This window comes from Pongo abelii, chromosome 12, assembly GCF_028885655.2.
Source record: "Pongo abelii isolate AG06213 chromosome 12, NHGRI_mPonAbe1-v2.0_pri, whole genome shotgun sequence".
Lineage (NCBI taxonomy): Eukaryota > Metazoa > Chordata > Mammalia > Primates > Hominidae > Pongo > Pongo abelii.
Genome location: NC_071997.2, coordinates 108,523,320 through 108,549,010, shown reverse-complemented (window position 1 = coordinate 108,549,010; position 25,691 = coordinate 108,523,320). Strand labels below are relative to the sequence as shown.

General features: G+C 36.9%; 1 protein-coding gene and 1 non-coding gene across 13 annotated transcripts in view; both read right to left on the bottom strand.

Annotated features, from left to right (window-relative positions):
• ITSN2 (intersectin 2) overlaps positions 1-25,691 on the bottom strand; it is a 158,389-nt gene that overhangs the window by 47,348 nt on the left and 85,350 nt on the right. For 9 of the 12 annotated variants that reach the window (XM_054548300.2, XM_063713756.1, XM_054548302.1 and 6 more), the window contains 8 exons: positions 25,167-25,303; positions 21,233-21,408; positions 20,132-20,229; positions 11,097-11,278; positions 10,642-10,786; positions 7,390-7,595; positions 3,836-3,900; positions 1,766-1,932 (listed from right to left, as the gene is read on the bottom strand). In XM_054548300.2, coding sequence (XP_054404275.1) covers positions 1,766-1,932; positions 3,836-3,900; positions 7,390-7,595; positions 10,642-10,786; positions 11,097-11,278; positions 20,132-20,229; positions 21,233-21,408; positions 25,167-25,303 — 1,176 coding nt within the window. Of the gene's footprint in view, positions 1-1,765; positions 1,933-3,835; positions 3,901-7,389; positions 7,596-10,641; positions 10,787-11,096; positions 11,279-20,131; positions 20,231-21,232; positions 21,409-25,166; positions 25,304-25,691 lie in introns of all 12 variants that reach the window. The other 3 variants (XM_024242351.2, XM_024242353.2, XM_054548303.1) reach the window with 2 other exon arrangements.
• Positions 23,066-23,193, bottom strand: LOC112132195 (small Cajal body-specific RNA 21). The gene has a single exon (XR_002914002.1). It is a non-coding gene; the product is annotated as a small Cajal body-specific RNA 21 (non-coding RNA).

The window sequence follows — 25,691 nt, the reverse complement described above, 5'->3', positions numbered from 1 at the left end:
ACTTGGGATTTAGTGAACATTTTCTTAAAAATGAAGTAAGCCTGTCCCTTCAAGGAAAACAGCTGACAGGATTTTTTGCCAATGATAAAATTCAAGATTTCCAGGGAAAATTAAAATTTTAGAAAATTTGTACCTACCACTATGAGTCTGACAGTTTCCTAGTATTGAAAAACTTTTCTGATGAGTGGTGGTATTAACACATATGATTTTTCGGATACTGTGTAATGAAATGTGTCCACACAGGGAATATCTGCGTAACTCAGTGATTCAATATTTTCCAAATAAACAACAAATAACGTTATCACATCACGCACGGGTAAAAGATCCATTCAACATGCAAAACAGACCAGTGAATTTTAATGTAACAGTAAGAACTGTTCACTGATAAGGCTTCAGATTCCATGTTGCAACTAACCTATAATGATTCAGCATTTGTCAAGTTTTAGTGTGGTAGAATAAAAAAGAACATCGGTAGATATCTGCAAATGCTATTAAAATAATTCTTCATTTTCTCTCATGTATGTGTGAGGATGAATTTTTTTATACTTCAACCAAAAAAAAAAATGTCACCGACTGAATACAGAAACAGACATGAGAAAGTAGCTGACTTAATTAAGCCAGACTAAAGAGATTTGCAAAAATATAAAACAGCCTGTAATCCCAGCACTTTGGGAGGCCAAGGCAGGTGGATCACTGGAGGTCAGGAGTTCAAGACCAGCCTGACCAATATGGTGAAACCCCGTCTCTACAGATAATACAAAAATTAGCTGGGTGTGGTGGCTCATGCCTGTAATCCCAGCACTTTGGGAGGCTGAGGCAGGCGGATCACTTGAGGTTGGGAGTTCAAGACCAGCCTGACCAACATGGTGAAACCCCGCCTTCACTAAAAATACAAAAATTAGCCAGGCATGGTAGCGGATGGCTGTAATCCCAGCTATTCAAGGGGCTAAGGCACGAGAATTGCTTGAACCTGGGAGGCGGAGGCTGTAGTGAGCCGAGATCTAGCTTGGGCAACAGAGCTAGACTCCATCTCAAAAAAAAAAAAAAAAAAAATATATATATATATATATATATATATACACACACACATACATACACATACATATACACATATCTATGTATGTATATGTATATATACGTGTGTGTGTCTTGCTAAACTTTGTTTTCATGATAAATACGGCTGTTTTTCATAAAAGCACGTTATTTATGTTACCATGTAATGGATTTAATTATTGTTATTTTAAAATGAATAAATATATAATTTCACTTTTTAAATTTCTGATATGGTAAATATCATTAGCTACACTGCACATAATTTTAAAAAGCCTATGGGGGTCCTCAGTAATTTTTAAGACTGTAAAGTTCCTGAAACCAAAAAGAGAACTTCTACACTATACCATACTGGTGGTGGATGAAATGAGGCAGGAGCTCACGTAAGCTGAGTCACATTAATGTTAGAGTCTTAAAGTGAAAATTGGCGAACTACTTCAAGGTGGTCCTTTTTGTGTTTCTCTGAATCCAGATCTACTTCCTAACAGTTATCATGAAGCTCAACCCTACCCTACAACCCTTGTTCTTAGAATTTCATGAAGTATTGCCCCCTTTATCTCTCTAACTGGAGCCATATAATAAACTCCATTTTACTGGAGCTACTGTGAATAGTTAATTTGTAACCAAAGCAACCTGATCAAAACCATAAACATGATCTCTAAGTATACATCTTGATTAACAAGAATGGGTTGATTTTATTTTAATACCAAAATACCTCTTGATCCTTTGGTTTGACATAGTTTGATGGAAAAATTCCACTTCTATCTCCAATACTTCCTGTCCACCACTCTCCATCTTTCTGGGTCACCAATATTTCTTCACCTTCTGTGAAAGTCAAATCTCCAGGTTCCACACTTGAATATGGATAAAGTGCAATATATTCTGTAGGGAACAAAGCAAAAAGAAGCAGATTCTGGTTTTAAGATTACAGAAGTGAAAAAGAAACTCTAGGTTATTCTCCAAGACATTGTGTAAGTTTGCTGTAAAAGACCTTGTGCCTTCAGGAAACCTAACATAAAAAGATCTAAAGGTAGAAAAAGGAACGAAGCAATTATTTAATAATTCCTTAGAAAAAAGTTATTTGACTTAACATAAAACTTTAGAGTTTCTTTTATTCCCAATTGTTTTATTATTTTTTATCACAAAGAATTACCCAAAACTACAAACAGATATTAGTATCTCTATAAAGACACTGAGGCTTAGTGAGATTAAGTCACTCAGTTATTTAGATAATGGAGTCAAGAAAATATATTTTTTAACTTTTTTATACAAGAAATAGTTTAATCTGCTATATTATTTTCTCTTTAATTCTTTTAAGTACACAGTTATGGAAATACTCAATATCCAGAAGACAGCAGCACTGGAAGCCAAGTTCCATCCTGATGATCCAGCTCCTAGCACAGTGCTTGATTTGGAGTAGATGCTCGATAAATATTTGTTAACAAATGACCTGGAGGGAAATATCTAAATTTTTATATTGCCTTTGATTTTTGTTTCTGTGATTGTCACTGCTTAGAAGAAACAGTTGGTGACTTAGTTTTCTAAGTCTTTTTCTTTCTTTCTAGTTTTATTTATATTTGCCAATATGGAACTTGATCTTAATATCATAAACTGGAGATGATCAGAAACACCATCTACAACCTATTTACTATTCGCATTCCCAGTATTACTCAATTAATTTAACAAAATTCAAAATGATTACAACGTTTAGGAATGCTGCAATAAAAGTCGGGTCCTTTCCAACATGCTCCTCACTACTTTCCTAGGCTCACCTCAGAGCACTCATTCCACAGTACACCTATGATTCAGCTTCACTGGTAACATGAGGTTCCCCCGTTTCTTGGCTCATGCCATTCCCTCTGTCTAGAAGTGCATTCTCATCCTTTGTCACTCTGCTAGATCCTACTCATTGTTAAGGATGATGCAACACTGCCATCTCTGTGGATTCATATGTCCTACTCTAAATTGGTTTTGTTCGCTCATTAAAGAATTTATCACAATTGTATGCTCCATTCTATTGTGAGCACTTTGGAAACTTTTATTCATCCTTGTATTTTCCAGGCTCTAGCATAGAAGCTTCAACGTAACAGATACTGAATAAATTGTTTAATTTAACATTAAACTGATATTTTTAGCAAAACATAAAATGTACTTCAACTATTCAACTAACTTTATAATGGACTTATACATTTCATTTATAAATTTATGTAACTATTAAATAAAAATATCATCTGAAATTAGGGTAATCTTTCATTTTTCAACACATTAACAAAATCAAAATAATTTACTAATCAAACAACCCAAAGGGATATAGAAAAAAATTCTTTGCACTACTTATGATAAAGTATACCTTGGTCCTCCTTAATGATTCATATGGTACATTGTAATTAAAATGTATAAGCAATGAAATGTACTGAAATTTCCTTACCTCCTAAACATCTATAATCAATAATTGCAACACTTTTTATTTATGATGTTATTCATCAAACCAGTCTATGCTGAATTTTCATAGCATGACTGCCTTTCTAAAGTGCCAAGTATTTTCACCCATATTTTTTCTATGTTCTCAATATTCATGTGAAATAGATAGGGGCAGGTTTTCCTAATCTCACTTTAATACTGAAGACACAGAAATGGGGAGAATAGCAACTATTATAGTTATAGTAGTACTATAGTAGTAACTATTATAGTTATAGTAGTATAGTTATAGTAGTTATAGTTACAGGTAGTTATAGTCAAGAGCTAAATTGATTACCATCTAATTTACAAATTGCCAAAAGCTTACCTTCTCCAACTGAATAGGCTGCCGAGGTAGGTTTCTTATTTACAGCTGCATACAAAGCTTCTGGTCTACCAAATATATAAACAAAAAAAAAATAAAACAAACAAACAAATACAAGCAAAAATAAGAAAGGTGATTTGATGCACAGCAGGTTTTAGTAGTGCATTTTTTTAGGGCTTTCTCAAATTAATCTAAATATAGTCTTAGTACACAGAACTGGGAAGACTTATACACAACATCCTGCAGGATTAAGAACAGCCTAATTATAAGCGTCTACATTTTTAAATATATTTTTAAAATTTCAATATGATTTATAAATAGTTTTTCAAATGTGAGATATCCTGCCTTTCTAAAGAAACTTAAAATACACCCACAAATTGTTAAGTGGTAAGCACATATAGGGCTTAGTTTAGTGTAGGAAAAAACAAGGGCAATATATACATTTTATTATTTGTTTAGAAGGCACTACATTAAAAAAATAAAAATAATAAAACTTTGTTTTTATTATCTCAGAACAACTATAACATTAATTTCCATTTTAACCCAGGAATCTGTTTTCAAAAATCTGGAAGACTGTCCTGTTTAACTACACACCTGTGGGATGCACCAGGGCTCCCCAGGACCTGTGAATAAATTACACAGTGAGGCAGTTTTTAAATAAACAGAAGGGGAACCTTATTACAACTACTGGTCACAGCTGAATGGACTGTCTTGTTTAATGCTAAATTCTTCATTACTGCAGGTTTTCAAGTTATATGCCTTATCTGTTAGAAAACACTGGTAACTGAATGCAAAGTTAGAAGAAATGCCCTCTAAAACACTGAAACAATCTGTTTTTGCTTAAGTTTTCTTCTCTGTAAATGTTACGGACATAAAATAAGACAATTTCTATAAAGAAATTGTCTATAAAGGGCCTAGCACAGTGCATGCATACAAATGCCAGCTATATATGGTTGTTGTTACTGTTATTACATTCTTCTAAATCCAAAATTCGGCCAGGTGTGGTGGCTCACACCTGTAATCCCAGCACTTTGGGAGACCGAGGCGGTCAGATCAACTGAGGCCAGGAGTTTGAGACCAGCCTGGCCAACATGGCAAAACCCTGTCTCTACTAAAACACAAAAATTAGCCCAGTGTGGTGGTGCATTCCTGTAAACCCAGTTACTTGGGAGGTTGAAGCAGGAGAATCGCTTGAACACAGGAGGTAGAAGTTGCAGTGAGCTGAGACTGTGCCACTGCATTCCAGCCTGGGCTACAGAGTGAGACTCTGTCTTGAAAAATAAATAAAAAGGGCTGGGCATGGTGGCTCATGCCTGTAATCCTAGCACTTTGGGAGGCCAAGGCAGGCAGATCACCTGAGGTCAGGAGTTCGAGACCAGCCTGGCCATCAGAGTGAAACCCTGTCTCTACTAAAAATACAAAAATTAGGCCAGGTGTGGTGGCTCATGCCTGTAATCCCAGCACTTTGGGTGGCCAAGGTGGGCGGATCACCTGAGATTGGGAGTTCGAGACCAGCCTGACCAACATGGAGACACCCCGTCTCTACTAAAAATACAAAAAAATTTAGCCAGGCGTGGTTGCACATGCCAGTAATCCCAGCTACTCAGGAGGCTGAGGCAGGAGAATCGCTTGAACTCAGGAGGTGGAGGTTGTGGTGAGCCAAGATCAGGCCATTGCACTCCAGCCTGGGCAACAAGAGCGAAATTCCATCTCGAAAAAAAAACAAACAAACAAAAAATTAGTCGGGCGTGGTGGTGGATGCCTGTAATCCCAGCTACTTGGGAGGCTGAGGCAGCAGAATTGCTTAAACCCAGGAGGTGGAGGTTGCAATGAGCCATGATTGCACCATGACACTCCAGCCTGGCCGAAAGAGTGAGACTCCATCTCAAAATCAATCAATCAATCAATCCAAAGTTCCATGTCAGGCTGAAAAGCAAATTTTTAGAAGCAGCACTACCTTCCAGAAACATAGAAACTCAGCAGTGAAAGGGTCTTTAAAGATTATTTGGCTTAATCTTTTCATTCAGTCAATTAAAAAACTGAAGATTAAGTAGGTTATTCCTTACAGCCTGGCAAAAATAGCAGAGCCAAAACTCAAGCCTCTTGATTGTGAAACACCAGAATCTTTTCATCAAATCAGACTGCTTTTCTACCACCTTCCATATAAAACACAAGAGACAGTTACCCATAGCTATATTATAGTACTTATTTCCTTGTATTATTATATTTGACAACTTGACTCCCTACAGAGTAGGAAATAAAGGTCAGAGACCTAACCTATCTAGTTTTTAGCTTTTTTCATTTGAAAATTCATTCAATTGTTCATTCATTCACGCCTCTCCTGATTCACTCAGCTAATATGACTGAGCATCTACTATGCATTAGGATTAGAACAGGCATGAAGAAACTGAAAAATGAACAAATTAAAAAAAAGACATGCATCCCAACCTCATGGAGCTTATGATCTAATAAGGGACACTGGTTTAAAAAAAATCAGTAACTATAATGCAGAGTGCTATAAGCAATAAGAGAAGTTATATTCAAGGAATCTTGGAGACTCAGAAATGGGAATGCCCCAATTTGGCAAAGAGGAGGCCCTCAGTAAAGAGTTACTTAAATATTGACAATTTATAGTAAACAAGGGAGAAATGCTTGAAAGAAAATGAGAAGTAACTTTTCTAACTGATTTATCGTACAAAGAAGTGGCCAGGTGAGGTGGCTCACACCTGTAATTCCAGCACTTTGGGAGGTGGAGGCAGGAAGATCGCTTGAGCCCAGGAGTTTGAGAACAGCCTGGGGTAACACAGCAAAACCCCATCTCTACAAATAATTTAAAAATAAGCCAGGCATGGTAGCGTGCACCTGTGGTCCCAGCTACCTGGGAAGCTGAGGTGGGAGGATTGCTTAAGGCTGGGTGGTTGAGGCTGCAGTGAGCCATGATCCACCACTGTACTCTAGCCTAGGCAACAGAGGGAGACCCTGTCTCAAAAACAAAAAGAGCAACAGAACTATAATTTGAGTAGCTTGAAAATTTTATGAAATCTGAAATAACTAGAATGAAAGATATTCTAAACTGAAACAAATACCTGAAGTATGCTTTTTTCATCCTAAGAATTACCTTTCTTTTTTCTTTTTTTTTTTTTTGATACGGGGTATCACTCTGTCATCCAGGCTAGAGTACAGTGGCGTCATCTTGGCTCACTGCAACCTCTGCCTCCTGGGCTCAAGAGATTCTCCCGCCTTAGCCTCCCAAGTAGCTGGGACTACAGGCATGCACCACCAGGCCCGGCTAATTTTTGTATTTTTTGTAGAGACAGGGTTTCACTACGTCACCCAGGCTGGTCTCAAACCCCTGGGCTCAAGTGTTCTGCCTGCCTTGGCTTCCCAAAATGCTGGGATTACAGGTGTGAGCCACCACAGCCGGCCAGAATTACCTTTCTGATATTCAAACTCAAGTATAAAATTGTTATTTTATTATACACTCAATCAGACCATGGCTGACTCACTAGTGAAAATACCAACATCCACATCTCATGGAAACACATAAAGATGCTTACTCTTCCCGTTTTACTTCACTCCCAGGAACGATCTTGACATAAGATTTGGGAAACCATCCTCTTCCTCCATGCACCTCCCCAAACCACCAATTTTCTTGCTGCTCCAAGACAGTAATAATGTCATGTTTTGAGAAGTTCAAGTGGTTATCTTTCTTTGCAGTCCAGGAACAAAGGGCCTGTGCTTTTAGGTTTTCTACCACTTGTCCCTATGAATACAAAACCACCAAAAATTTTTAAAAGGCAACGGTAACCATGATTTCTGTTTCTGTGTATATAACATACTTACTGTTCAAACAGCAGTCCAGTTTGGTGTCGTGGTGACTTAAGATAACCTTAGTCTACTAACTGACTTTAAATTATACATGACAGACAACTATGTGACTAGCATTCTGTTAAGACAGACCGAAAACCCACCATTCAAAGAAACCTCATCACATCACTGGTAGAGAAGGTAAATAATGTGTACTCAAGAAATGTATTCATACATCCACGAAATATATATCATGGAACAAATGAAAAAGGAGTGTTACTGTAAATCTTTTTTCTCTTCCAGCTTGCAAGGTAATTCCGTTTACTCCACTAGGGAAGAAAATTGGCATGCTTGGCTCCCTCTGTTTCTCTGCTTTTCTCTTAACTTCCTCCTATTCTATTCATTCTTCTTTCTTTCCCTCCTCTCTCAAAGGAAGGAGTGTTTTGTTCCTTTAATAAGGCTAAACTCTTCACTTATTCTCCAAGTCTTCTATTATACCCTTTCATTTTCTAAAAATATTTCATAACATTAAGTCCTTCCCTTCAATCTACTTCTCTACTTGCTTCTACTTCTGAATTCCTTAAATAATAGTCTTAAACTTTTTTTCCAATTTCACTCCTTGATCACTTCTAATTTAGGTTCAGCACTCATCACACTACTGAACCTCTTCCAGACAAGGTTATTAATAATAACATCAAAGCCAAAAGCTTCTTCCAAACCCTTATTCCTCTTGATCTCTAAACAGCTAACATCAAGCCTTGTAGTTCCTGAAGCTGACTCTCTGGTGATTGATGGCTCCTCTTTTGTCCAACCCTTTTCCCTTACTGTTCCACAGGACTTCCCTAAATACTCTTAATTATGTCTATGACTTCTAAAATCTATATTTTCAGTGTAATTTTATCTCCTGATCTCCAGACTTGTATATCAAACTGCATACTGGGTGTTTCTACCAAGCTGTCCCTAATACACATAGCTTAAACTTAGCATGGCTGAAACGTAATCATTTTTAGAACCTACCAAACCCATTCCTCCTGCACTGTCTACCAAAGACAAGGATACTACTATCCTTTAGGTTGCTCAAGCTAAAGACTGAAGAACTATCTTTAACTCCTATTTCTTCCTCACTCTCCACATTCAATGGATTATCTATTTAATATCAATTCCTAATAATCTTCTAAATCTATCTCCTCTTTCTTATATCTTAATTACCATAACACTTGTTCAAACCATCATCTCTTGTTATTTAGCTATTGTAATATCCTTCCTTAACTGGTTGTTTTCTTCTGCTAATGCTAATCCAGCCTTTGTTAGTGCCAGAATTATCTTTCTAAAACATACACAATAACTTCACTCTTAAAAATCTTCAGGGACTTTCCACTGCCAAGTTGCCTAGCACGGTATTAAATGCCTCCCAAATAAACCTCAACCTCTCTCTCCAACTTCGCTTAACCCTTTCTCCATGAATCCTGTACTCCAGCCATATTATTAACAATTCTTGTTTCCTGCAAATATCTTGTGTTAACATGCCTTGGTGACTTTCCCCAAATTGTTCTTTCATGGGAATAACTTTCCTTCTTTGTTTGGTGAAATCTTATCTTTGAAGACCCTACTCAAATACCTTGCCCTTTGTGAAGGCTGCTCCAATTCTCACCAATTGAGTAAGATGCTCTCTTCTCTATATACCCCCTACACACCTTGTAGATATCTTTAATACAGCATTTCTCATGCTTTACAGTTATTTATATGTCTGTCATGTTCATTAGATTATGATCTACTGAATGGTGAGTTTCTGGTTTTAAAAAATTTTTTTAGAGACAGGGGCTCACTCTATTGCCCAGGCTGGAGTACAGTGGTATGATCGTAATTAATTGTGCCTCAAACTACTGGTTTTAAGTGATCCTTCCACCTCAACCTCCCAAGTAGCTAGTACTACAGGCACATGCCACTATGCTCGGCTAATCTTTAAATTTTTTGTAGAGATGGGGTCTTGCTATATTGCCCAGGTTGATCTCAAACTCCTGGCCTCAAGCAATCCTCCCATCTCGGACTCCCAAAGAGCTGGGATTATAGGCACTGAGTCACTGTGCCTGGTGTCAACGTCAGGTATTTTTTGACTTATCTTTTCCTTAAATTTCTAGCACATAATAAAATGCCTGGAACCTATGGCCATGGCATTTTTTGAGTGAAGGTGAAATCTGGAGGACTTTGGACTTTATTCTGATGAAGTCTGCAATTTTAAAAAATAATGTTAATGTAATCCTATTGCAATAGTTATATCTAAATCAGAGGCTAAATATGTGTTAAAAAGTTCTAACATTCCCAAATAACTTTAAGAAAAAAAAACAAAAAACAAACAAAAAAAACCCCTCAAGCCCAAGTCTCTTATCTTTTTATTATAATAACTACCAAATCAAGAACAATATATCATGAGACTTGTAAAAATAACATTTTGAGCTTAGAAACCTTAGCTGCTAGCAACTTGATATTATGGAAAAGAATTGTTGAGAAACCTAGGCCGGGCGCAGTGGCTCACACCTGTAATCCCAGCACTTTGGGAAGCCAAGGCAGGTGGATCACCTGAGGTCAGGAGTTCGAGACCAGCCTGGCTAACATGGTGAAACCCCGTCTCTACTAAAAATACAAAAATTAGTCAGGCATGGTGGCAGGCGCCTGTAATCCCAGCTGCTCGAGAGGCTGAGGCAGGAGAATCGCTTCAACCAGGGAGCCGGAGGTTGCAGTGAGCCGAGATTGTGCCATTGCACTCCAGCCTGGGCAACAGAGTGAGGCTCTGTCTCAAAACAAAACAAAACAAAAAAAAAGTGTTGAGAAACCTCTAAGCAATAGTCATTTCTTCAACTTCACATGTGAATAAGAAAGAAACTGAATGCTACAAACTCTGGTTAAATGAGTGAATGGTCCTTTGTACATAATTTTCATTCTGTATTATATGAATCAGGAGCAAATTCAAAGAATAAAGCCCACAAAAATAACAGACAACATACCTGTCCATGAATAGGTGACACAGACCCAGGGGACACAGTTCGAGTGAAGGCTGATTTTTTCTGCCATGATGTATTTACAGTTAGGTTTGAAAAAGATACATTTTGATAATCAGTCACTGATGCTGGTTGATTTGAAGAAAGTGGTCTGCAAATATAACACTTTGATATAAATATACTTAATTGTTTAGAACTTAATGAGGTACTACCAATTTATCAACTTATATATTATATACACTATGCTTACACACAATTTGTGGGAAAAGAAATAATTATTAACAAACTACTGACCCATGTTTTCACTTACTAAATTTCGGTATTAAATCTGGAACAAAAAGTACTCTTGAAGAGTACAACCCGGATTACACTACGATGAAGTAGTAGGCTGACACCACTATATATTAGGTATTTACACATTTGCAGAACTATATAAACTTTACTGTTAGCTAAAAACTTACTCAGAGGAAGTTGAGGTAGCAGATAAAGAAACTGTAGGAGGAAGTAAGGCCTTCTTTGGAGATACAGCTTTTTCATTTTCACTTGATGGCATTTTTTCTACATAATTGCATGGAAACCAGCCAAAATGTCCTTGAAAACTACCATAAAGCCAACCAGGTTCTCCTACGGTTTTTTCATCAACCTATGGAAATAAAAAGAAGGATTAACAGTGCTTAGAAATTCACACATTTACAATGGAAAGAGACGAAAACTATTGTATAGTGTTCTCATTTTCAGAATTAAGCCCATCTAACTAAATAGCTAAGGCATTTTCCACAAATTAACAGCTACTATTTCCAGTGATTGGCAAGTTGTCTTTTTAAATTTTAATTTTATCCAAGTTACATGAAAATATTTTACAAAGACAAACAGCATTATATATGGCTAATGAGGGAAAACAACCCTCCCCTGTCTCACGGCTCCTTATGCCCTGATTTTCACTCCTAACCTGCCATTCTTCCTGGTTTCTTCTATATCACCATTTATATTTCTGAATAACATATTTATACTGCTTTTTCTTGAATTTTTTCAATTTTAGACATTACTGGCTTTTGGCTATGGGAAATGAAGATGGACCTCTCTTTCATTGCAGCCTCTTACTCTACCAATACTGTTATATCTTAATCTTTATTTAAATTTATTTAATGTTTATAATATTATGATTATGTTTAAATATTTCACATCTGAGTCATGCAGCATGCTGCTGATTAAATTTCCTTTTTTGTAAACTTTTTATTTTCCTATAATCATTACTTTTTTTGTTTTTGGCTTAGTTTTTTCTGTTCCTGTTACATAGTTTTTTTGAACTCTCTAACAGAACAATAAGATCTTCTCTGAATACTATTTTCCAACTGGTAAACATGTCAGGTGATTTATCAATTTCATTTCTTCTCCCAGACATTTTCATCCTACAGTGTGACATCCTCCATCCTCACAGTGTTTCTCCCTCTGCTTCTTGGTCCTTGTTCCTTAAACACTGAGGACAGCCTCAAGTTTCATCACTGGCTTTCTTTCCTCATTCTATACCCTTCCTGAATAGGCCCACTTACTCCTATAGTTTGATCAGTCCTCTGTGCAATAATGAATCCAAAAGCTATGATCTCAGTGCTGACTTCTTCCCGAAGCGACATGCCTATACTTTCAACTACTTGCAAGATATCTTCAAGTGGATGTCCCATGGGAACTTCCAAGTCAAGTTTAAAACTGAACTTTTCTCCTCCATCCCCTCCTTCTCCTAAATTCCTCTATTATTCACACCACCAAAAATTTAGTCATTCTAAATAAAAAATCTTTGGCTCTTACCTCTTTTACACTTCCACATCCAAACTACTGAATTTGTCATTAAAGACTCTTCTAATTTGTCAACCCACCCTCACTGCCCTACTTCAGGCTTTTTTTCATTTCACACTTAAGATTATTATGATTTTTACTCATCCTTCAAGATTCTAACTTCCCCCAACCCAAGCCAGAGTTATCTCATATACAACTGTCATAATTAGCATTATATACATTATATATACATAATGACAATTATGTAGCTAATACATAAGTATATGTACTTACTACAGATAAATTATTTATATGTAAATAATGACTTATTTACATATCTCTCGTCCATTTGTCCGTGAGCTTTATTGATCCCCACTGTCTAGCACAGTAGAAATCACTTAACTCACTGAATAAATGAATATGGTAGCTGTGTCTCGTTCTCCAATCCATTTTCCATACCTTTCTAAAACACAGACTTGACAGTGTTATATATCTACTAAAATCATGTTGAATCCATTCATATTTTTAAAAACTGCTTTCTGAGATATCATTAATATAAATTTCATGTTTAAGGTGTTAAATTTGATGTTTTGACATATGTATATACCTGTGAAAAATCACCACAATCAAGATAGCAAACATTTCCATCACCCCCAAAAGTTTCCTCTTGTTCCACCATAAGTCCTCCAGCTTGCTTCTCCCCATGACCTTCCCTGCCATCTCTATGAAAACACTGGCCTGTTTTCTGTCCTATATATTACATTTTCTAAAATTGTATATAAATAAAATCATACTATATGTATCCTTTTTGTCTGCCTTTTTCCACTCAAGGCATCCATACAGTAAGAACAGTTTGTTCTTTTTTTATTGCTAAGTAATATTATATCATATGAATACACCACAATTTGTTTATCCTGTCAAATGTTGGTAGACATTTAAGTTTTTTCTAGTTTTTGGCCATTACAAATAAAGCTGCTATGAACATTTGTCTTCATATGAACATATGTTTTCAATTCTCTTGTGTAAATACCTAAGAGTGGAATGGCTGAGTCACATGGTAGGTACATGTTTTAACTTTTTTGTTTTTAACAATGGCTTATGGAGATATAATTCACATTCCATATAATCCTTCCATTTACAGTACACAATTAAATGGATTTTAGAATATTCAAAGAGTTACAGAATCATTACCACAATAAATTACAGAACTGTTTTCCTCAAAAAGAAACATTAGGCTGGGCGCGGTGGCTCATGCCTGTAATCTCAGCACTTTGCAAGGCCGAGGGGGGCAGATCACCTGAGGTCGGGAGTTTGAGACCAGCCTGACCAACATGGAAAAACCCTGTCTCTACTAAAAATACAAAATTAGCCAGGCATGGTGGCGCATGCCTGTGGTCCCAGCTACTCAGGAGGCGGAGGCAGGAGAATCGCTTGAACCAGGAAGGTGGAGGTTGCAGTGAGCCGAGATCATGCCATTGCACTCCAGCCTGGGCAACAAGAGCGAAACTCTGTCTCAAAAAAAAAAAAAAAAAGAAAGAAACACTATTTATTAGATTCTTTATCATAACTAAGAAACTAAAAAACTTTGAGTAACCCAAAGTTGTTAAGATTTTCTGTTTTCTTCTAGAAATTCTACAGTATAGGTTCACATTTTACATTACATTTTATCTATTTTGAGTTAATCTGTGTATATGTTGCAAGGAACAAATTGAAATTCATTTTTTGCATATGAATATCCATTGTTCCAATACCATTTGCTGAAAAGACTGTTCTTTTTCCACTGAGTTGCTTTTGCACTTCTGTCAAAAATCTGTTGTTTATACACACATACACACACACGTAACATGAATCTATTTACCTACTGTTCCATTGATCTATTTTCCTGTCTAGATGCTAATATCACAACTGTTTTGACTGCTGTAACTTTTATAATAAGCCTTAAATTCAGGTACTAAAAGATTTCCAACTTTGTTCCTTTTCAAAGTTGTTTTGCTTTTGAATCATCTCGTCATTTGTTACAAAAAAAAAAAAAAAAGCCTGCTGAGATTTTTGTTGTTGTTGTTGTTGTTGTTGTTGTAGAGATGAGGTCTTGCTTTGCTGCCCAGGTTGATCTCGAACTCCTGGTCTCACGCAATCCTCCCATTTTGGTCTCCCAAAGTGTTGGGATTACAGGTGTGGATCACAGCACCTGGCTGCCTGTTAAAGTTTTGATTTAAATTGCTTTGAGTCTGTGTAAGAATTTGAGAAGAACTGACTTATCTTTTTCTAAAAAATTTGTTTACACAGGACTTAAGAGAAGAATTGACTTCTTATCAATACTGAATCTTCCAATCCATGAACACTATATATCTTTCCATTTATTTCGGACTTCAATTTTTCTCAATAAAACTTTGTAATTTTCAATAAACAGGTCTTGCAAATGTTTTATCAGTTTTATCTGTATTTCATATTTTTATGCAATTGTAAATGGTATTTTAAATTTCAATTTCTGAATAGTCATCCTTTCTATACAGAACTACAACTGATTCTGTTATATTGATCTTGTATTCTGCAACCTTGCTAAACTCATTTAAATAGTTCTAGTAGCTTAATAGATTCTATGGGACTTTTTACATAGATTATCATGTCTTCTGCAAATCAATACAGTCTGTCTTCTCCTTTTCCAATCTTGATGCCTTTTACTCTATGGTAAGCCACTTTAGACCCATTAGGATTTTTCTCCTAACAGATGTTGTCTCTCTAGTTTAAAGCTCTTAAAAGTTCAAACTTCTTGGTGCAGAATTTGAATACTCTGAAATTACAGTTTCTTTGTCAGGTTTCAACTTACCTTTCTAGCTTCATCTCTTACCATTTGTTCGATATTCTAGGCAAATGGTTATATGACATTCTTTAAAAACAACTGGTACATGCAAGCCTCAATGTTTTATTTAAGGTATTCTCTTCTGCCCAGAATATTACATGGTTTAGAAGAAACACTACAGACTTGAGAGTTAAAAGAACCACATTTAGGTCTTAGCCATGCTACCCGGTTATCCTTCGTTAAGATAATGAATGCTATCTAGTGTGCTTTGTCATCTACAAATTTGGGGGGAAATACCTGTGCTGCCCTCTTCTAGGGTATCTTTCAGAATTAAATTGAGTATATTTATGAAGGCACTTTGGAAACTGTAAAGCACTAAGCAAATATAAGGCATAATCCTTCAAGGCCTTCCTCCATCCTATCCTTGGGAAAAATGTTCCCCAATTCTATTTGGTTGTTTTTCCTTCATTCTCTGGGTTCCCACAGTACTTACTCATATAAATTAGTATTGACATTTATCATGTTATATTTTGTACAGTAATACACATTTCTGTTTTTTTCCTAGACTGTGGTCTCCTTATTCATTTTTGTATGTCACCAGAGGCACATGGTTACAAACTCAACAAATGTTAACTTGAATAGATTATTCTAAATTTGATTAACAACGGACTTAAAGCTTAATTAATAATAAATGGATTATTAGGGCAACTTCATTTATGTTTATGGTAAATAATTCTCATTTTAATGTTATATGTCTGGCTATTTATTACATCATGAATGAAATATTTAGAAAATTCCTAAACCAGAGCTACTATGGTTAAACTGTATGATGTCACAGTAATGTAACAGTTCTAAAATAGTCAGAACGAAAGGAAACACTTATGAAATATTATCCTGTAAATCTAGTTTAAGACTAAGAATAGCTAAGCCTGCCAGGCACAGTGGTTCATGCCTGTAATCACAGCACTTTGGGGAGCCAAGGTAAGAGGGTTGCTTGAGGCCAGGAGTTTGAGACAAGCCTAGGCAACATAGTGAGACTCCATCTCTACAAAAAAAAAAAAAAATTAGCCAGGTGTGGTGGTGTGTGCCTGCAGTCTCCACTACTCAAGAGGTTGAGGTGGGAGGATGGCGTGAGCTCGGGTGGTCGAGGCTGTAGTGAGCTGTGATCGCGCCACTGCACTCCAGCCTGGGTAACAGATTGAGACCCGGTTTCAAAAATAAATAAATAAATAAAATAAAATAGCTAAGCCAGAGCAATATAAATGCAGACAAGAATACAATAAACCCTGAGGAATTATACAAACCAAAGTATTTCAATGCTGCAAAACGCTCAGCATTGTACCTGATTTAAATGTATGGTCTTGGACATGGATGAAGCTGAAAACCATCATTCCCAGCAAACTAACACAGAAACAGAAAACCAAACACCGCATGTTCTCACTCACAAGTGGGAGCTGAACAATGACAACACATGGACACAGGGAGGGGAACATCACACAGCGGGACCTGTCAGGAGGTGGGGGGCTAGGGGAGGAATAGCATTAGGAGAAATACCTAACGTAGATGACAGGTTGATGGGTACAGCAAACCACCATGGCACATGTATACCTATGTAACAAACCTGCACGTTCTGCACATGTATCCCAGAACTTAAAGTATATAAAAAAAAAAGTATGGTCTTAAGGAAAGGAATCACCGTAAGCTATGAGTATTGGCTATATATAGGTACACATACGTACATACATACATACATACACACACACACATTTACCACATTTACTTACATGCCCTTCCTACTTTCCTTTCTACCTCCCTTCACTGACTGACTTGACTGGCTGGCTGACTTTTGAGACAGGGTCTTACTCTGTCACCCAGGCTAGAGTGCAGTGGTGCAATCACAGCTCACTGTAGCCTTGACCTCCTGGGCTCAAGTGATTCTGCCACCTCAGTCTCCAGAGCAGGTGGGACTACAGGTGCACACCACCAAGCCCCGCTAATTTTTTTTTACTTTTTGTAGAAACAGGGTCTTCCTATGTTGCCCAGGCTGGTCTCTAACTCCAGTACCTACGTGATACTCCTGCCTCGGCCTCTCAAAGTGCTGGGATTACAGGTGTGCACCTGCACCTGGCCAAAAGCTTTTAAAAGTATTAATTTCTGTAACACTTTTTCCTAGTGTTTTCAACCCAATCAAGAAGAAAAATCTCATTCATTTATTCTGTAGTTAGGCCAAGTTGTTTTAGTAAGAGGTCAATTTTAATCTCTTTCACATCTGTCATTTATAGTTGTAATTAATTTTTAGTTGTCAATTTACATACTGAGTTAAACTGAACATTTTACATAAATTCTCACAGGCCTAGCAAAACTACTTATTACTTCTTCTTAACTACTTCTTAATTAATGCTAGCAAAATAGCATTAACAGATTAGAAGGCTAGAAAAACATTTCAACTTGTCATTGAAAATGTGGCCAAGACTCAGTGGAATTTCTAATCCTTTTCACTTTCAATGAAACCTCCGGTAACACCCTCATCCATTAAGTTGATCAGACCTTGCCTCCTATCTTACCAGGAATTTGGAAGCCCTGGGACCTGACTTCATCTTCTACTTCAGCAAAATTTACTTATAATCTCTCCCACCCTTTCTTCCTGCCCTCTAATCACAAAGGAAAAGGTATTCAATCCTTCTACCACTCTCTTCCAGGGCTCCAGATTCTAGCCTTCTAGACTTTTCAAGAATCTTCCTCATCTCCATCTATTAGTCAGAACAGGGAGGTTTGACAAGGAACATGAAGTGCCTTCCTGATGCTGTATGTTCTACACACTGATCTGAGGGGGGCTTCACAGATATACAGATGTGTACACATTCTTTGAGCTGTATACTTACGGTTGTACACTTTGCTATATATAAATTATACTTTAATAAGAAAAAACAATCTTTATCAGTATTTATACTCTTTCCATTATCATTAACCTGCTTCCTCTCTGCAGATCCTTTCTATTATTATTTAAACTTGTTCAAGCTTCAGCCAACTTTAAAAAAAAAAAAACTTCCCTCAACCCACATTTCTCATTATTTACTACCTTCTCTCCTTCTCCCTTTCAAAGCCAAGCTCATTCAAAGAGTTTTATATATTCACTGTCTCCTCTTCCTCTCTACCAATTTATTCCAACTCACTGAAATCTGGCTTCTCGCTCTACTAGTCCACTTAACTGATACTGCTGTCCTCAAGGTTAACAACATCTGTGCTATTGCTAATCTAATAATTTTTTTAGTCCTTGTTTTATCTCACTTGCAGATCACTCTTCTCAAAGTTCCCTAACATTAAACTCTCCTGGTTTTTTTTTTTTTCCTACTTCTAGTCACTCCTTTTAAGGCTCCACTTCCTCTAATAATTCCTTCAGTGTCCATGTTTCTCAGGAACTGCATCCTCAATCCTCTTCTCTCTCACGTTACTACTCCCCTGGATGAGCTCCATTACTCTCATGTCTTCCATCACCGTCACATCACACTGGCGACATCCAGATTTACATTCTCAGCCCAGACCGCTGCCTGACATCTCTCTAGGTACCTCTGGAGATCCAACTACTACTGCCTGGACATCTGAAACTCATACAAAACTGAACTCATAATTCTACTTATATATGCCCCCTCTGATTTTTCCTCTTAGGAAATGACACCATCTTTAACCAATTTGTTCAAATCAGGCAACTCATGACTGACAGTAGTAACTCATGACTAATTCTTTATGTTAACGATTCAGCAGAGTACACGAGCACCCAAGACACACAGCTAACTTTATGTTTCTGTTGTCACTGCCACCAGAATGGCTCTCTGACCATGGGAGAGGTCTGTGCTAAAGCTGGTAGCAGTCTACAACCTTTTCCTTACCTTCCTTCCTCTACTGCTTTAGGTTGTCACGCTTTTTCATTAGACTACAAGCGTGTTAAGAGCAGAGATGTCTTATTCACTAAATCCCTAGTCTAACATAGTCAGCCCTCAAAAAAATTTGTTGAAATAAAAAATATAACCAAAAATATAAGTAAACTCTTGACCAAACACGCCCAGAGATAGGTTGTATCTCTTCATCCAGACATTACCATCAACAACAAGGAGAGGAGGAATGGTAGGAACAGCAGACAGTGGACTTGGGCTGGTTGTAGAAGAAACCTCTCCCCCTGCTCGGGCACAGCTCCGGCACTACTAACAGCGGCAATGGCAAGAGAGGAATGTGTGTTTGGGGTTTATCTTGGGTGCTAGAGTTTTGGTAAATTTTTTTACCTAGTATCATTAAACATTTGCCACCTAACTGATAAATCACACTAACTGGTGACAGTGCAGGGGGAGCGGGGGAAACAGGCACTGGCTAGATACTCTGGTTAATATTACTTTAACAAGAAGAAAACAGAAGCAGAGACTAAAATCCAAGTTTGTGTGCTTCTAAAGCCTGTACTCTTTCCATTATGTCCTACTGGCTCTATCAAACACTATTCCTGGGATCTTCTCTTATTCATCTATTTTATATGGATTGTGATAATATAATAAAGACTTTTGTTCCAAGAAACAAATTGCCTGTATCCAGTTAGGGCTGTGGAATCTAACTCCTTCAATTCTTTTAACAGTTGCTGTATGGCACAGTAGAAACAACGCTGGATTTGGAAATAAAAAAACACATACCTGCATCCCATTCTGGCACTGCAATGCTGACAGTTACAACTTGTGTGAGTTTAAGCTTCCTTGGCTAGAACTTAGTAATAATAACTGTCCTATGCAGCTCTGAAGTATGTTGTAAAGTCCAAATGAGGTAATGTTTAAGAAATATTTTACAAAGGTAAATATATGAAATTAATGGTCAACATTACTACAGAAACTAATATATTACAATGTATTTAGGTTATTAATGATAAAAAAAAAAGACTTCATTTCCTACCTGAATTATATCCCCAGAATTAAAACTCATCTCATCATGGTTCCTTGCTTCAAAGGGGTATAATGCTCTATAATTCACCAAAACACTGGCTGTCTCACCTAAAGAGAAGACAATTGTCATTATTTGCAACTTACATGTATACATATCTTTGCTATGACTCAATAAAGAGCTCTAAAACCTAAAAGAAAAAATCGAGCACCAAATAGTACAATGAAAATCCACTTGATACAGACTTGTTAGGATTTCAGTATCTTGACTAGTCATCTAATAAAAAAGCAAACAAGGATGCTCATCTTAAGTAAGGTAGGAGGCAGAAAAACAAAGAGATGACTTGCAGGATGAAGCACACACATGGGTAGAAAGGAAAGTGCAGGAGTGGGGGCCAGGCTGAGCTGTACAAAGTGGAAGGAGACCAAGCAAAGAGAGGCTTGGTTTGATCTGTGGAGGTCTGAATATAACAGGGAAGAAAAGGACAAAAAGGGGGGGTCTCAAAAGAGAAGATTAGCAAGTTAACAGGGATGGCTGAAGAAAAATCTATAGATCTATCAGAATGGTTCTAAAAGGAAAATAGTGGAAGAATACACAAATATACTGAATTTGATAAGAATAAAATTGTTTACTTTGTTCATCTTTAGAATAAATGCTTTAACTTATAAAATTTCAACACACTGTATCATTAATAATGATTCAAAGGGTTTATGTATCTAAAAGAGATACAATACTACTAAAAGTATTGTAGAAATGGACTGAGGTGTATCAAAATTTTACTGTTGTTTCATTAAAATAAATAGCTTAGTTATAGTGGTTGAATAAAATATTTAAAACTATTTTACTTCAATTATGAAAACCACATCAGAGTCTTTTCACAATCAGTAGTAACTATCTTCTTTTCTCCTGCTGTGCTAAGATTTCTACTACTGTGTTAAAATTTCAGTCTGTTTTAATACGCCTACAGGCTTTTAATCCAAGCTTAATTTATAAAAAGGTTTTTTGACTCTACAATTAGTATCTTTCTAATTTTCTTCCCTTTTTTTGTGTCTTATCAGGTCATTTTTTTCTTGTTGCTTTTGTTCTACTGTCTCAAAGTATCCTTATCCTTACGTTTTTTCTCCTCAGCTTTCAAAGTATCCTTATCCTTACGTTGTTTCTCCTCAGCTTTCCGTTCCTCTTCTTGAATTTTTTCTTGTGTTTTTTCTTCCTGGAGTCGCTTTTGTTTTTCTTCTTCTTCCTTTCTAAGATTTTCTTTCCATAAGTTTTCTTTTCCTTGCTTTGCTTTCCTTTACATAAAAGAAAAAGAGTTTGCATAATGTCCTAGAAATTTTTTACACTAAATAAAAACATACTATAAGATCTAGTTCCTGTCAAGGTGAAGAACTAGCAATGTAGTATTAGTACAGGGGTGGGGAGAAACTGCTGAGATCAGAGGTGAAAGGAAAACAAATCAATCAATCAAGAAAAGCTTTGGAAGCTTTGGATTGATTAGTGGATGCACTGGGGTATATGACTGACAATTTCCCACACCCAAAAATTCCCTCCTGCTAACCAACCTCCAAACTCAAGAAAAAAAGAAAAAGGTTGAAATGGAACCATTTAGCAAATAAATCTAAAAATTACATCTAAGTTTCCTTCCTTTCTCTCCAGATACTTGACAAGAACTGTCTTCCAGCTGTTATTCTCACTGTCCTGTCTAATCTTTGTTTCAGGGGTTTAGTCGTTGTTGCTGTGGAAATAGGAAATGCTTCTAGAAAAATAACCTACTTTCTTTTTTTTAAGAGAGAGGGTCTTACTCTATGGCCCAGGCTAGAGTACAGTGGTTCAATCACAGGTCACTGCAGCCTGGATCTCCTGGGCTCAAGTGATCCTCCTGCCTCAGCCTCCAAAGTAGCTAGTACTACAGGCACATGCCACTATACCTAGCCAACTTTTTAATTTCTTTTTTGTAGAGACAGGGTCTTGCTATGTTGCCCAGTCTGGTCTGGAACTCCTGGCCTCAAGTAATCTTCCCTCCTTGGCCTCAAAGTGCTGAGATTACAGGCATGAGCCACTGCGCCCAGTCTACTTTTTATATTGTTACTTCAAAAAGTCTTTTTTGTTTGCTTAGATAATAGAGCATTTCTCCTCTCTAGGTCCACGTGCTTTGGTAAACATTTCAATGAAATCTAACACAGCTACAGTTTGGTTTCCAGCCAGTCAAGGTGATCTGTGATCAATTATTTTAGTATTAGAACTCATGCATCTTATAGTTCTCCTTTGCATGTATTTTCACAACCTTACTCAGAGGTAGAGCTGCCACCACTAAATTTAGCACCTTCTCCAAGACTCAGCACTATCAGGGCAGTGAAGACTATAGCTGGATACATTCCTGAGATTTGTCAGCATATATACCCTTCCAAAGTGGGAACCTTGGCATAATTCCACATCTTTATTCCTTAATTCCTGAAGGAATCTCGAAATCCTGGATAATTCAAAATATTGTAGGCCCTTAGTCATCAATGCTTTCTCCTTATCTCCCAACTGTTTCAGACTTCATACTGCTGGTTCACTAGCCCATTTACTAGATTCCTTCCAACACTTTCCAAACCTCCTTCATCCTCTATCATGTCATAGAACGCTTCCTCTGGCAACTTTCATAACTGACTTCTGGTTCTTCTGTGAGGAAAATGCTTCTCTTGCAGTCCTCACTTAATTTCAACTAATAACCCCTTTCTCAGTTCCTCTGTAACTTTCTGGGACACTTTTCCAAGCCTAGTAATTAATATTTAATTCGCTTTCATTTGAATTTTTATGGCATTATAAATATCACTATCAGAGTACTTAGCACATATTTAGCACAACAAAAAAACCAGAGGGCTCATTAAATTAAAATTTTCTATATATTTTTTTAGCTCTTCATTCTTTCCATCAACTCCTTCTGCCAGGTTATCATGGCCACATAAATATGAGACTAGGACAACCTGGATAAGTCTCCTTGCTTAATTTAAGGAAAGGATGTCAGGCCCCTCTACTCTAGGTTTACTGATGGGTGGTACTTGGCTGAGCTCACCCTGCAGGAAACCATGCCAGAATTCTGGTAAACTTTATGTAAGAGTTGGTAGTTGAGAAACTGGTCCAGGGCCACAGGATGCCTCAGAAGCTGGGCAAAGGGCAAAGAGGCCACATCTAAAATGTGAAAACCTATTACCAATACCTTGGGGAAAAGAAGGGAATATACCTGGGCAAATGGCCAATCAAACCAAGATGTGGTACTAAGACCCAGCTTCAGACTGAGTAGGTCCTATATGTACTTCTGCTCTCTTTGATTTCTCTTCTCTACTACCTAAGATAATGTGCAAGGATGATGAATGAAATTAAACGCATATAACTAGTATAATCTTTTGGCCTGAAAGGAATTGTGAACACGATGAAGAAAGATTAAGGTAACTGCATATGTCAATAGAAAGTTCTGACATAAGGATTAGCTGTGGAACCACTGCACAGCTCCCTTATGTAATTAAGTGGCACAAGTTAAGCAGTAAATAAGAGCTATAAGAGCTACTTGGTTTGAACTTTACTTTCTCTACTTCTATATTATTCTATTATCTCGTTAGGAGGCCAAAAAAACAGGGGTCTAGATCACCAGGTGCAGTGGCTCATGCCTGTAATCCCAGCACTTTAGAAGGCCAAGGCGGGCAGATCGCTTGAGCCCAGGAGTTTGAGACCGGCCTGGACAACACAGAGAGGCCTCACCCCTATTAAAATTCAAAAAAAATTAGCAGGGAGTGGTGGTGCTTGCCTATATTCCCAGCTACTCAGTGGGAGCTTAGGTGGGAGGATTGCTTGAGCCCAGGAGGTTGAGGCTGCAGTGATCCCTGATCATGCCACTGCAATCCGGCCTGGGTGACAGAGCAAGGACCCTGTCTCAAAATAAAGAAATGGGGGTCTAGGAGTAAACGATATTACAGTTATTTGTTTAACTGTCTGAATCTCCTATTAGAATTATGAGGAGTAATCCAAAGTCTACCAGCATCACAGCTGACAACAGCCACTCAAAAAAATGTGTTGGAGGTGGCTACTTTGAAACCATTAAGAATAGAGGCATGCTAAATGGTAATATATCTTTCTTGCCTCCCTAGTAACTATTAGCTTTTTCATAGAAATTACTCATCTACTCTTTACCAAGGCAAAAAAATACTGGTTCATCCGTATTTGTTAACTAATTATACTACTTTCTGATACTAGAGAACTTGGAAGAAAGAGAAGAATGTATTAGAAAAAGAATCTTAATGGCAGAAAAATACCATGCAAATTTCTAAATGAATAATTCTAGGCTTTGGATACCACAAATGTCTTACTTCTCCTTACTATAAATGGAGGCAATTAATATATCTCAGTGATAAAAGGAGAAATGCATCAATGTGGCATTCTACATTCAGTATTACTATATACAATTAAGTATTCTGCTTTTATGATCTTTCAGGAAACTAATAGATTTACCAAGGAAAGATGGAATTAATGAGTGTTTACTATGTGCAACAAATTATACTTGGCTCTTTAGCTATATTATTTTATTTTTTAACTTAAGAGACAAGGTCTTGCTATGTTGCCCAGGCTGGCCTTGAACTCCTGGGCTCAAGTGATCATCCTGCCTCAGCCTCCCAAATAGCTTGGGACTACAGGCGTGTGTCACCACGCCCAGTTCCAGCTGTATTATTTTATTTAATACATTTACCTATGAGATATGCATTATTGTCTCTATTTTCAGATGGAGTAACTGAGGTTCAGAAAGATAAAATAACTTAACCAAGGTCACCCAGGTAGTAAATGGAAGAGCAAGAATTCTAATACAGGTTTGACTCCAAAGTCTGTTATTTTTCACTAGTAGAAAATAAAATCAGGTACTGCAAACTTGACCCCTAAAAGGACTGAACTTATGAGATCTAGAATCTGATTAGGATAATCCCTTTATATTCCTTAAATTTTCATAAACTAAAGATATGAGTAACAAAACTACAATTCTAATGGCAATATAGCACAATAAATATATTAGCTATATTACCTTGCAGCCTCATCTTCTAGTTTCTTTTTCTGTATTAGTTCCAATCTTTTCCTTTCAATTTCTTTCAACTTGTCACGTTTGATCTTATAAAGTTGTTCAAGGGCTAACTGCTGTGTGTTGTAGGTTTCTCTCAGCTCCTAAGGAGAAAAAGAAAATAAGTTAATACGTGAATGATTTAAATATGCTTGTCATATGTATTAATGTGGCATTTGCATTAAAAGATAAAAATCCTATAGCAAGTTGAACTAAATTTAAAAGATTTAAAGTTTTAAAAAATATCTAGATGATAAAAAAACCTTAAGTATTTAAACCATATAGCTCCTGAGATAAACACATTAAAATAATCTACTTTTCCATCAGTTCATTTCTACGGAACACAGAATCTTTAATAAGCCGACGCTTTGATTTGGTGCATCATTTTCAATTAAAAAAAGCAATCCATTAAAAATATGGGGGAATAATTCGCTTGTTATAACATCTGAAGAGAAATTTTGTTCGGTCATGTTTTTGACATATGTAGTTTAA